Source organism: Salvelinus fontinalis, chromosome 12, assembly GCF_029448725.1.
Source record: "Salvelinus fontinalis isolate EN_2023a chromosome 12, ASM2944872v1, whole genome shotgun sequence".
NCBI classification, from domain to species: domain Eukaryota; kingdom Metazoa; phylum Chordata; class Actinopteri; order Salmoniformes; family Salmonidae; genus Salvelinus; species Salvelinus fontinalis.
The window spans coordinates 8,831,161-8,844,415 of NC_074676.1; the positions used below are offsets into that span (position 1 = coordinate 8,831,161).

Sequence of the window (13,255 nt, forward strand, 5' to 3'; positions counted from 1 at the left end):
AACCTTAATTGCTCCAGGGGGGCTGTACAATGGCACCCAGGCCATGACCCCACACCCTGAGGGGGTCTCAGGGGGAGTTGGGATAGGCAAAAAAACACATTTCCACTACACACTTGTGTGTAACAGGAAAAATATAAGCACCCCCAAAAGTATGATTATTATTAGCTTACTGTAAATATTCAAATGGAAATGTTTATATTGGCCTTGATAGAATGTTGTCTCATGCTTGTATTTCTCCCTCTACAGTATTGACTGTGCAGGCATCCTGAAGCTGAGGAACTCTGACATTGAGCTCAGGAAGGGGGAGACTGACATCGGGAGGAAGAACACGCGTGTGCGAGTGGCATTCCGTGTGTATATCCCTCAGCCCAACGGCAAGGTCCTATGTCTGCAAGCTGCCTCTATTCCTGTGGAGTGTTGTGAGTATCTTTATTCAGTAGGCCGGCCTACATACTGTAGTAATAGTACCAGTCAAAAGTTTGGACACCTACTAATTCAAGAGTTTTTCTTTATTTTTACTATTTTCTACATTGTAGAATAATAGTGAAGTCATCAAAACGATGAAATAACACATATGGAATCATGTAGTAACCAAGAAAGTGTTAAACACATCAAAATATATTTTTATTTGCGACTGCACTTGAAAAAACTTTCAGGGTTCTTGAAATTGTCTGGATTGACTGACCTTCATGTCTTAAAGTAATGGACTGTCATTTCGCTTTGCTTATTTGAGCTGTTCTTGCCATAATATGGACTTGGTCTTTTACCAAATTACCAAATTGGGCTATCTTCTGTATACCACCCCTACCTTGTCACAACACAACTGATTGGCTCAAAGGCATTAAGAAGGAAAGAAATTCCACAAATTAACTTTTAACAAGGCACACCTGTTAATTGAAATGCATTCCATTTGACTACCTCGTGAAGCTGGTTGAGAGAATGTCAAGGGTGTGCAAGCTGTCATCAAGGCAAAGGGTGGCTACTTTGAAGAATCTCAAATATAAAATGTACTTTGATTTGTTTAACACCTTTTTGAATACTACATGATTCCATATGTGTTATTTCATAGTTTTGATGTCTTCACGATTATTCTACAATGTAGAAAATAGTAAAAATAAAGAAAAACTCTTGAATGAGTAGGTGTGTCCAAACTTTTGACTGGTACTGTACATGCGTTCAAAGATCCACATACATAATTCATAGAGTCCTGAGTTTTTCCCGAGTATGGGACTTGACCAGAAATAATCTTTATTTATATAACCTATATCAAATTATTGGTATAATAATTAGTTAAAGGCTATAACTTGTGGCCAGAGCTCCTCTTAAGGATCAGACCCTTTTTTTCAATTTTCACCTAAAATGACATAGACAAATCTAACTGCCTGTAACTCAGGACCTGAAGCAAGGATATGCATATTATTGATACCATTTGAAAGGAAACAATTTGAAGTTTGTGTAAATGTGAAATTAATGTAGGAGGACATAACACATTATATCTGGTGAAAGATAATACAAAGCAAAAAACATGTGTTTAAAAAAAATTGAATTGTACCATCATCTTTGAAATACAAGAGAAAGGCCATAATATATTATTCTAGCCCAGGCACAATTTAGATTTTGGCCACTAGAATGCAGCAGTGCATGTGCAAAGATTTAGACTGATCCAATGAACCATTGCATGTCTGTTCATTTTGTATCAAGACTGCCCAAATGTGCCTAATTAGTTTATTAATAACTTTTCATGTTCAAAATTGTGCACTCTCCTCAAACAATAGCATGGTATTATTTCACTGTAATAGCTACTGCAAATTGGACAGTGCAGTTAGATTAACACGAATTTAAGCTTTCTGACAATATCAGATATGTCTATGTCCTTCACTGTTCAGTATATGTAATAGTTAAATGTAATTGGCTTGCAGCCCAGCGCTCGGCCACAGACCTTCCCCAGATGCAGAGCTGCAGTCCCATCAGCTGCTTGGTCAGTGGGGGGGAGGAGATGGTAATTACTGGCTCCAACATATCCCACGAGTCAAAGGTCATCTTCCTGGAGAAAGGCCCTGGTAAGAGACGCTGACGCTGCCTTGACTTTATAGAGTTCATAGAAAGACTAGGGGAGAAACCTGGTTTATCCTTTTCCCGAACCGTATTCACTTGGATATGTTCTTTCCAGCACCGTTCCAGCAACTAAGCCTTGCCTTGTGCGAGCCGGACCGGCTCACAGGAGCAAGAGCTCCTATGATCTCAGGGCGAATACTCTAACCGCGAGTCCATCGAGTTGGTCCAACAACTATGGTGGTGCATAACCAGTTCAGCACAGTGCAGCTTTACGTGACTTGGCTCAGTAGTTTGAAAAGGGTATAAAAAACGATGCCAGAAAAAAAAAAAAATCCTTTCACACAACACAACAGTGTGTTAATTGTGATGTTTTATCTCTCCAGATGGACGCACACAGTGGGAAGTTGACGGAAAAGTTATTAGAGACAAGAGTAAAAGAGTAAGTAGACACCTAAATTACATTATTAAAGTTAGACTACGTGAAATCGACCTCCCAAACCCTGGATCCTTTGAATAGATGATGAATAATTTGGAAACATTCTCTTTCCAGTCCAGAATCGTGGTTGAGATTCCTACCTACCACAACACCACTGTGAGCTCTGCAGTCCAGGTGCAGTTCTACGTGTGCAACGGAAAGAGGAGAAGAAGCCAAAGGCAAAACTTCACATACTTGGCTGGTGCTTCTCCACACCATTATCCCACTGCCAGTGACCATGCAGTTGTGGCTCCTCGGGTGAAGCAGGAGCTCACCGACTCAACCTATCTGTCTACTTGCAACAATCTCCCTGGCCTATATCCAACCAGCAGCAAGCAGAATTCTTCTGACGGGGCCTTCTCTCAGGACAGGCCCTTGTATGGTTCCTCTGGTGGTCACCCTGTGCCTTGTGGTCCGCCCTCCCAGCCAGCATACACTCCCTCAGGCTCCTCGCCTCTTCAGCACTCCCCGCACCTCCACAGCTACAGTCCCAGTATGGGATACCAGCGGATAAGCCCTATGCATACACCTGATTCAATGCCACCCCCTCGGACAAAGCCTGTCTACCAGACCACACAACATAATGTGCCTTATAGTGGCCAGGCCAGCTCTCCCATGAGACCTGGTCCTGCCGCACTCCAGGCCATTCGACCTCAGTCTGCCCAGCCCAGGCCAGCTGTCTCCAGCCCTCATAGGGAAAGTGTGATGTACCAGAGCCTCATTGGACCTGATCTCTCTGTCGCCACTCTCCAGCCTGCCAGAACCCACACCCAGAATGCAACCCAGCTGCAGTCTCTAAAATACCACTGTTCCCACTCAGACTCTGACCTAGCTGCTCTACAGGCTGAGTATAATCTGAGCTACCATTCTGACAAAAACTTGCCTGCTTCGTATTCCCCCACCCCTGGAGTAGCAGCAACCTGCTCCACCTCCCCGTTAGCATCAGCCTCCTCTGGGGGTCCCCTGAGGCACCTGTCCTCCAGCAGCACTCAAGGGCTGGCCTCTGGTATCGACCCCCAGGAGTGTCCCCCGGCACCCCATTCCCTCTTCTCAAACGACAGAGGGAGGGTGAACATCAAGCAGGAACCAGAGGAGAAGCTGCCTCTCGGCTCCATGGGGCTCCAGGAGATCACACTAGATGATGGTAAGAGGCTCATGTGATACACTACATGGCCAGAAGTATGTGGACACCCTTTCAAATTTGTGGATTCGGCTATTTCAGCCACAACCGTTGCTGACAGGTGTATAAAACAGAGCACAAGGCCATGCAATTTCCATAGACAAACGCTGGCAGTAGAATGGCACGTACTAAATCAAATCAAATTGTATTTGTCACATGCGCCGAATACAACAGGTGTAGCCCTTACAGTGAAATGCTGACTTACAAGCGCTTAACCAACAAACAATTTTTTGGTATTTTCTTAAAACTGCAAAGAGATAAGAAAAATAAATAATGAAGGAGCAGCAGTAAATAACAAAAAGCAGGGCTATATACAGGGGGTACCGGGTCAGAGTCAATGCGGTGGCACCGGTGTCGAGGTAATTGGTGTAATTATGTACATGCAGGTAAGGTTAATAAAGCGGGGGGGGGGGGGGGGGGGGGGTGTAACTAGTCTGGGTAGCCATTTGATTAGCTGTTCAGGAGTCTTATGGCTTGAGGGTAGAAGCAGTTTAGAACCCTCTTGGACCTAGACTTGGTGCTCTAGTACCGGTTGCCGTGTGGTAATAGAGAGAACAGTCTGACTAGGGTGGCTGGAGTCTTTGACAATTTTTAGGGCCTCCCTCTGACACCGCCTGGTATAGAGGTCCTGGATGGCAGGAGGCTTGGCTCCGGTGATGTACTGGGCCGTATGCACTACCCTCTGTAGTGCCTTGCAGTCGGAGGCCAAGCAGTTGCCATACCAGGCAGTGATGCAACCCGTCAGGATGCTCTCGATGGTGCAGCTGTAAAACCTTTTGAGGATCTGAGGACCCATGGCAAATACTTTTAGTCTCCTGAGGGGGAATAGGTTTTGTTGTACCCTCTTCACCACTGTCTTGATGTGCTTGGACCATGTTAGTTTGTTGGCGATGTGAGTGCCAAGGAACTTGAAGCTCTCAATCTGCTCCACTACAGCCCTGTTGATGCTCGGTCCTCCTTTTCCTGTCGTCCACAATCATCTCCTTTGTCTTGATCACGTTGAGAGGGAGGATGTTGTCCTTGCACCATGCGGTCAGGTCTCTGACCTCCTCCCTATAGGCTGTCTCATCGTTGTTGGTGATCAGGCCTACCAATGATCTGGCCCCCCTGAGGGGCCCCCGTGTTAAGGATCAGCATGGCGGATGTGTTGTTACCTACCCTTACCACCTGGGGGAGGCCCGTCAGGAAGTCCTGGATAAAGTTGCAGAGGGAGGTGTTTAGCCTCAGGGTCCTTAGCTTAGTGATGAGCTTTGAGGGCACTATGTTGTTGAATGCTGAGCTGTAGTCAATGAATAACATTCTCACATAGGTGTTCCTTTTGCCCAGGTGGGAAAGGGCAGTGTGGAGTGCAATAGAGATTGCATCATCGGTGGATCTGTTGGTGCGGTATGCATATTGGAGTGGGTCTAGGGTTTCTGGGATAATGATGTTGATGTGAGCCATGACCAGCCTTTCAAAACATTTCATGGCTACAGACGTGAGTGCTACGGGTCGGTAGTCATTTAGGCAGGTTACCTTAGTGTTCTTGGGCGCAGGTACTATGGTGGTCTGCTTGAAACATGTTGGTATTACAGACTCCGACTGGGAGAGGTTGAAAATGTCAGTGAAGACGCTTGCCAGTTGGTCAGCGCGTGCTCGGAGTACACGTCCTGGTAATCCGTCAGGCCCAGCGGCCTTGTGAATGTTGATCTGTTTGAAGGTCTTACTCACATCGGCTGCGTAGAGCGTGATCACACAGTCATCCGGACCAACTGATGCTCTCGTGCATGTTTCAGTGTTACTTGCCTCGAAGCGAGCATAGAAGTTATTTAGCTCGTCTGGTAGGCTCGTGTAACTGGACAGCTCTCGGTTGTGCTTCCCTTTGTAGTCTGTAATAGTTTGCAAGCCCTGCCACATCCGACGAGCGTCGGAGCCGGTGTAGTACAATTCGATCTGAGTCCTGTATTGACACTTTGGCTGTTTGATGGTTCGTTAGAGGGCATAGCGAGATTTCTTATAAGCTTCTGGGTTAGAGTCCCGCTCCTTGGCTTCTGGTTGGTTTATGTACGTACGGTCACTGTAGGGACAATGTCCTTGATGTACTTATTGATAAAGCCAGTGACTGATATGGTGTACTCCTCCATGCCATCGGAAGAATCCTGGAACATATTCCAGTCTGTGCTAGCAAAACAATCCTGTAGTTTAGCACCTGCATCATTTGATCACTTTTTTGAAGAGCTCAGGGACTTTCAACATGGCCCCGTCATAGGTTGCCACCTTTCTGACAAGTCAGCTTATCAAATTTCTGCCCTGCTAGAGCTGCCCCGGTCAACTGTAAGTCCTGTTATTGTGAAGTGGAAATGTCTAGGAGCAACAACGGAAAATGGAAATCAACCAGAAAAAAAGATCACTTTATAAATAGTTTTGTTCAAGAGACTGTGTCCAGTTAATATTTCATTGTCTGAGAGACCCAATCATCACCCCGTTTTAAAATCCCCACATAAAATAGCTTTTTCTTAGATGCTGTGTATACATTTATCACTGTTATTTTTGTTTCCTCTAAAGAAGCAGTCCAACATTAACTAATAGATGTCTGCAAAGGCTAATATTCTAAGCTCATTTTAGATTATTTGCCTACCTTCTACTGGGAACTTGGTTTTTCATTTTTCTTTTTAACTTGGCTTTGGATTGAACTGCGTTTGGAAGTGTAAATGGCATTTCACTCCACCTGCTTGAGCTGTGGGGGTAACGCTGGCGGGGAAAGGGAGCAGGGGTTGGAAGGAATCTGTCTCTCTTTTTCCGGGGTCGGGGGATCAGTACTGAAGTCTGACTCGTTCTCGTCCTCAAAGGACTCTTCTTCCTTGCTCTCACTGCAGCTTGACCTGGAGGATTGGATACTCTCGCTGACACCTTCCTGGGAGATCTGGTCGCCTTCACTTTTGTATTCAGCTCCCTCAGCTTCTCTCGCATTCACTGGCACCTGCCTCTCAGCTGTGCTCGAACCTGTAGTGGTGACCTCGCGCTCTGCCGTGGCGTGGTGGATGGAACTGTTGGGGTCGGTGGCTCTGTCTCTTCCGGCTCTTCCTCTGGGCTGGATTGGGGACCAGCCCTCGCTTTGTAGGCATAAGATTGGGGACACTTGCAGAAGTCGTGGCCCTCTTTTCCACGCAAGGTGCACTTGCTTGGAGACTCACAGTCCCTGGATTTGTGTCCAAGGTCTCCGCATCTCCAACACAATCCTTGACATGGTTGTCCAGCCCCTGGCAGATGTAACACCAAGGGGTTTGTCCAGGATAGGAGATCTTACCATTGTGCGGGTCAAGGGATATTGAGTTAGGGATTGTTATGGACTGCCCGCTTGTGGTTTTGCGCACTTTGTACTTTGTACTCCATACCATATCCCGAACTTATCCACCGGTTTCACTGCAGGTTGTAAAATAGTGCAACACCCATTTAGAAACAGTTCAATGTCATGATCTGGAACTCTTCCCGTCCAGAACTTTACAAAGACCATCTTGACGTCCAGCACAATGGAGGACTCCACTGTCCCGTCCTTGTAATTTGTGGCTGTCTCTTGGGCTAAATGGACTCCAGGAAGCGGCGTAATGGGGGTTCTTCCTTAAAGACGAGCTGTAAATCTCTCCTGTTCTCCTGTGCAATGAATCAGTAAACATCAACTGCACAAATCTAATTGGATTCGAATAAGAGTGTCTCTCTAACATAGTCGCAACTTGGTGGATCTAGATTGACGGTGTATTTTAATCTGGCCCAGTATTGACCAAAACCAGCGACATATGTCGACCACGGATGAGCCTTACAGCTCTGACAGCTCGGGACTACAAAATGATTATTATGGGAGATAATTGATCATACGTTGGTTTGTCATGGACAACCGCGAGGTCGGCCAGACATCGTGTGTTCACCAAAATCGAATTCAAGTGAATCCAAAACATTACACTGTTGATTTTATGTGTCTCCGAGTGGACACACACCTCTCCAAAGTGTGCACAGTTCCTAAGTCATTTCAAAGCACTTTTATGACTCAGAGATTGCTTTTGTTGTTTTGATCGTCTAGCGGTGCCGTTGAGGAACTAGAGCACACTTGTAGTTGTTTTGTTTGGAACACAACCCTGCAATCACACAATTACTCTTGTTGTTTACGCAATCCAAAAAACGGCCCATTATAAATCGCAATTTGGGTCAGGTGAGCTTCACTTCAACACTTGTTCTATTCCCAACATGACCAGCTGAGTTATAAAATAGGATCTTACAGTGTCAGGCTTTCACCGGGCAATTCAGAGAAGCAGATATACATTTTGGTGCACATAGAAAGGAGTCGTGTGCATTCAGGTGTGTGTTCCGTTGCAAACTTTCTTTACAATAGACAATCATTCTGTTCAGAACAACCCAGGGCATGAAGCCATGTCATCTTGTAACTGTACATCAAACATAGTGATCATAAAGTTGTCACTGTATATGACATGAGTTTTATGATATGGAAATGTGAAGTGCACATTTGGACTCACGGGTGTTTGGCTTGCTTGTATGACATCAAAGCTGTATTTATTATAATCCTCAACGTCTCATCTTTCAAAATACATCGAGTCCTCTTAATTTACAGCATTTCCCTCACTCTTTCAACAGTTTGCTAATGTTGTCCAATTAGCAGGAGAGATGGAGGTAACTTCTAGTCATGTGCTGCGCTCAAGTTCAGAACGGCTGTCAGTCAATAACCATACAGCTCTGTGAAGCACAGAGCCTGAGCTTTGACATCATTTATAGCATGTTACTGTACAGCCACTGTCTAATTTAGGTGCTTATCAATGCCCCAATCTGCCATTTTCAACCCGTATGCGGGTACGAATGTAAAGGGCAACTGTCAATTATCTATAAACTAATAAAACCCACATTTTTTCATATTGTAGCGTAAACCCTACTTTACATCACCAAAGGTTTTTGTTGTGCCTGCCATCGGTTGAGACACTTGGTTTGATGTCATTTCAATCATAGAAATATAATTCTTGAATGGACCTATCCATTCAGACCACTGCAATTAAGCTGGTACACCATTGAAATTTTAATTGAATTAACATTTTAACTTCTAATTAATACCACAAAGATGGCCGCCGGTCCACCCACCGTCGAATGTCAACTTAAATGGTCATGTGTTTTCTATTATTTATATTTCTAGGATTTTAGTAGGTTTCTTATGGAGGATTGAAAATATCATTTAAAACAACAGATATTCCCATTCAAGTCAACATTCTCTCATGTGTGGACCTCCAACCAGCTTTGTGGTACCATTTTAGTACATTTACCAGCCAAAACATGACACCCACCCTGTATTCAAGAGTATGTTGTGTCTCCACCGATGGCGGGCATAACACGACAACCTCAGATTATGTAAAATAGGGTCTAAACTACAACATATGTAAATCCGAGTACGCGTTTTTAGATAATTTACATTTAAGGTAAAAAATGAAACAAATAAATAAATCTTCAATAGTTTGTAAGCTTTTAAATGATATCAATCTCAACCATTTAACTTTTCCAGTGATGTAGACATGGATGCCTCGTGGTATGGTGGGTTATACAAAATAGGTCAACTTTGAGAACCTTTATCTCCAAAAAGTCACTTTCTGAGCACTTCTACAAGGGGCAAATATGTATGGAAGGGTTCGTTCAAATCAAAAGAGGTGCTGTCAAAAAGTGATTGAATTCATATGGATTTACCCAGCTTAGAGTAGGGCTGGCTGTAATTACAGGCCTTTAGGGGCCAGGCGATGAACCGTAAAGCTCTCACGATCTCACCATGCCGACCTGATTTTTTAATTAATCACCTCGCGCTGGCTGGACTGTGTTTGTCCCGACAACACAGTCACTGTGGCCCAGTATTCCTGTCACCATATGCCCACTAGGTCTTTGTTTGCTCCTCTACAGGGCTGCATGGCTGCCAGCCCATGTGCGTGCATGCATACGTGTGTGTGTGCTTGTGCACATACTGTATGTGTGTTTGTGTGCATTATGATGTAGGTTAATTATAGGCAGAGGCCCGGATTGCTGGCTAAGGAGATGACACTTTTAACTGTGTGTATGTTAGTATAGCCTACAAACTATAGTCACATAGAGGAGGCTCAAGATACCGTGCACGCGTATCTGCTTCAGTTACCGTCTGTGGCACAGCTGTCACAGGGCAGTAATGACAGACAGGCTTTCATAAGACCCCCACAACCCCCTCACTACATACAGCTTGGAAATAGGACCCCTGGCCTGAGCTGGGCGGAAGGGTCCTCTTTGAACTTGACTTTCACCCTACAGGGTTTCTGCAACTCTGATACTTAAATAAAGAAACAGCGAGTTTATGCCTCATTAGGTGAGATTAGATCATTATTTCATTGAAAGGATTTAATCAATTTGTCATTTCAAATGAAAGTGATTTCATTGATGTACAGTTGTGGGATCTTTTAGTTTCAATGATTTTGTTTTTCTTAATGACTAATTTTAGGCTCTTACAGTGTATTGTAAGTGTTCTTGGAGGAAGGGAGCAGGTGCAGTCAAGCTGTCGGAGTTCCTGTTAGGCTATTGGTTGAAAAAACAGGGACTGGTTATTTCCGTTCCCTCAGTGCTAGCCTGTTTGTTTACATGTGTTGTCTATCATCTACCCTCATACACGGCTCGGGTTGCAAACACACCACCTTTTCATGGAAAGGCTATGAGTACGGTGTATATGTGACCATTTGATCCATGTGTTTTTGTTGCACTGTAGGGAGTTATAAATAGACATCACAAATACAGACTGGGACCTCAGCCTTCGACATGGATCCCGCCCTTTGATAAAGCTCCAAAATGTGTTCTCACCATTCAGCCATCTCTAACCTTGAGACCAGGCCTCAATCCTTGGTTGTTTTTCATAATGTGTGACATCTGCAGAGCTAGACTGTTAAAACGAAAATAAAGCTATGTGTATCAACAACGCAAGGCATTCAATGTCTGTTCCACATTGGTTCACGTCAAAATAAGTCACATATACATTTAGCATTACAACAAACTGTGCACACTGGTTGAAACACCGTTGATTCAGCAAGTGTGTGTGCACAGTTTTTTTGTGCTGCTAAATGTATAATTGACTTATTTTGACGTTTGCCATTTGGTTTAGATTGAGGAGGTTGGCAATGCTGCCCTCGGATGGCTGAAACAACTATAAAGTAAGAAACGACAAGAGGCTTGAAACTAACCCCCTGTGTGTCTGTGTTTTGCAGTGAATGAGATCATCGACAGAGACATATCTCAGCTCAGTGGTGGTGGTGGTGGGGCAGCAGAGTCCAATCAACCAGAACAGGATACTTATGGATGGGATACTGAGATACTCCAGTGATACTGTTCTTCCATTCTGTGGCCTTCATTCGTTTTCTATTAATCATCATCATTACTCAGGACAGGAGTTGAATTGTGCTATCTATGCATCGGGCGGTTCTATTACTAACTGACCACAATATTGACGGCAAAACTGTGGTGGTTTAACTGGTCCAATTAACCCAGTTGCTGGTAATACATACACCTGTGGATGTGGGTAGGCTGTAGAGAATGTACCCACTGGGCACAGATGTCAATTCAACATCTATTCCACGTTGGTTCAATGTAATTCCGTTGAAATGACGTGGAAACAACTGACTCAACCAGTGGGCCTGGTGGGTATGCCTGTTTGTTTGCGTATCTAACAGTTCAGGATTTTCAAGTCAAACTAAAATATATTTTAGGAATAAAGATGGCAATAGTTCTCATACCAAAGATTTTTATTTGTTGCCCTTAAGGCACAGCTGAAATATAACTACTTGTCTGTAAATGCATGAAAATTACGTATTTGGTGTGGAAAGAATATTGATGTCAATGAAGAGGCTGAAAAAGGCCAAATACCAAATGCTGTGTTAATTTAATATTTATTGGGGAAATACATTCGATTTAAATAGATTTTTGATACTGTAGCTCTTGCAGTTGTATGATTCTTTAGAATAATGATACATTTTCATAACCTTCTAATGCCTGGTATTGTATGCCTATTTTCTATTTGAAGATTTTAGTTTCCAAAGAATGTACAGTATATTATCAAGAATGACATGATACTTTAGCAGTATGCTTAGGTGTGAAGTAGCTATATCAAAGTTATAATGAACAAAAATATAAACGCAACATGCAACAATTTTACTGAGTTACCGTTCATATGAGGAAATCAGTCAATTGGAATAAATTCATTAGGCCCTAATCTCTTTATTTCACATGACTGAGAATACAGATATGCATCTGTTTGTCATAGACACCTTAAAAAAATGGGCCTCAGGATTTGGTACTGGTATTTTCTTGCATTCAAATTGCCATCTATAAAATGCAATTGTGTTTGTTGTCCATAGCTTTAATCTACCTGCCCATACCATAACCCCACCACCACCATGGAGCACTTTGTTCATAATGTTGACATCAGCAAACCGCTTGCCCACATGAGCCCATACACATTCGTGAGGCCGGTTGGACATAATGCCAAATTGTCTAAAAGGACATTGGAGGCTTATCTTGGCAAAGGTGAGATGCTCACTAACATAAATAAGATTTTTGTGTGTCGAACATTTCAGGGATCTTTTATTTCAGTTCATGAAACATGGGACCAACACTTTACATGTTGCGTTTATTATTTTGTTCAGTGCATTTCATCAGGTTTTTGTTCAATTAAAAGAAAAGCAATTAATACGCCTGTTCTCTGTGTATCTGTGAGTGGTTTCAAAAACATATACAAAAGGATGGGGTAGGTGTGGTTATACATTTGAAGTCAGAAGTTTACATACACCTTAGCCAAATACATTTAAACTCAGTTTTTCACAATTCCTGACATTTAATGCAAGTAAAAATGCCCTGTCTTACGTCAATTAGGATCACCACTTTAGTTTAAGAATGTGAAATGTCAGAATAATAGTAGAGAGAATGATTTATTTCAGCTTTTATTTCTTTCATCGCATTCCTAGAGGGTCAGAAGTTTACATACACTCAATTAGTATTTGGTAGCATTGCCTTTAAATTGTTTAACTTGGGTCAAACGTTTCAGGTAGCCTTCCACAAGCTTGCCACAATAAGTTGGGTGAATTTTGGCCCATTCCTCCTGACAGAGCTGGTGTAACTGAGTCAGGTTAGTCGGTCTCCTTGCTCGCTCACGCTTTTTCAGTTCTGCCCACAAATTTTCTATGGGATTGAGGTCAGGGCTTTGTGATGGCCACTCCAATACCTTGACTTTGTTGTCCTTAAGCCATTTTGCCACAACTTTGGAAGTATGCTTGGGTTCATTGTCGATTTGGAAGACCCATTTGCAACCAAGCTTTAACTTCCTGACTGATGTCTTGAGATGTTGCCTCCCCCTTTTTCCTCCAAACATAACGATAGTCATCATGGCCAAACAGTTTTATTTTTGTTTCATCAGACCAGAGGACATTTCTCCCAAAAGTACGATCTTTGTCCCCATGTGCAGTTGCAAACCGTAGTCTGGCTTTTTTATGGCGGTTTTGGAGCAGTGACTTCTTCCTTGC

At 43.4% G+C, this 13,255-nt stretch overlaps 1 protein-coding gene across 3 annotated transcripts in view; it reads left to right on the top strand.

The window, feature by feature from the left end:
- The window catches only part of LOC129866740 (nuclear factor of activated T-cells, cytoplasmic 3-like), a 32,241-nt gene extending 19,813 nt beyond the window's left edge, over positions 1 to 12,428 (top strand). For all 3 annotated transcript variants that reach the window (XM_055939578.1, XM_055939579.1, XM_055939580.1), the window contains 5 exons: positions 247 to 419; positions 1,920 to 2,060; positions 2,439 to 2,494; positions 2,606 to 3,674; positions 10,949 to 12,428. In XM_055939578.1, coding sequence (XP_055795553.1) covers positions 247 to 419; positions 1,920 to 2,060; positions 2,439 to 2,494; positions 2,606 to 3,674; positions 10,949 to 11,064 — 1,555 coding nt within the window. In that variant the 3' untranslated portion in view covers positions 11,065 to 12,428. The remainder of the gene's footprint in view (positions 1 to 246; positions 420 to 1,919; positions 2,061 to 2,438; positions 2,495 to 2,605; positions 3,675 to 10,948) is intronic.
- The last annotated feature ends 827 nt before the right edge of the window (positions 12,429 to 13,255 follow it).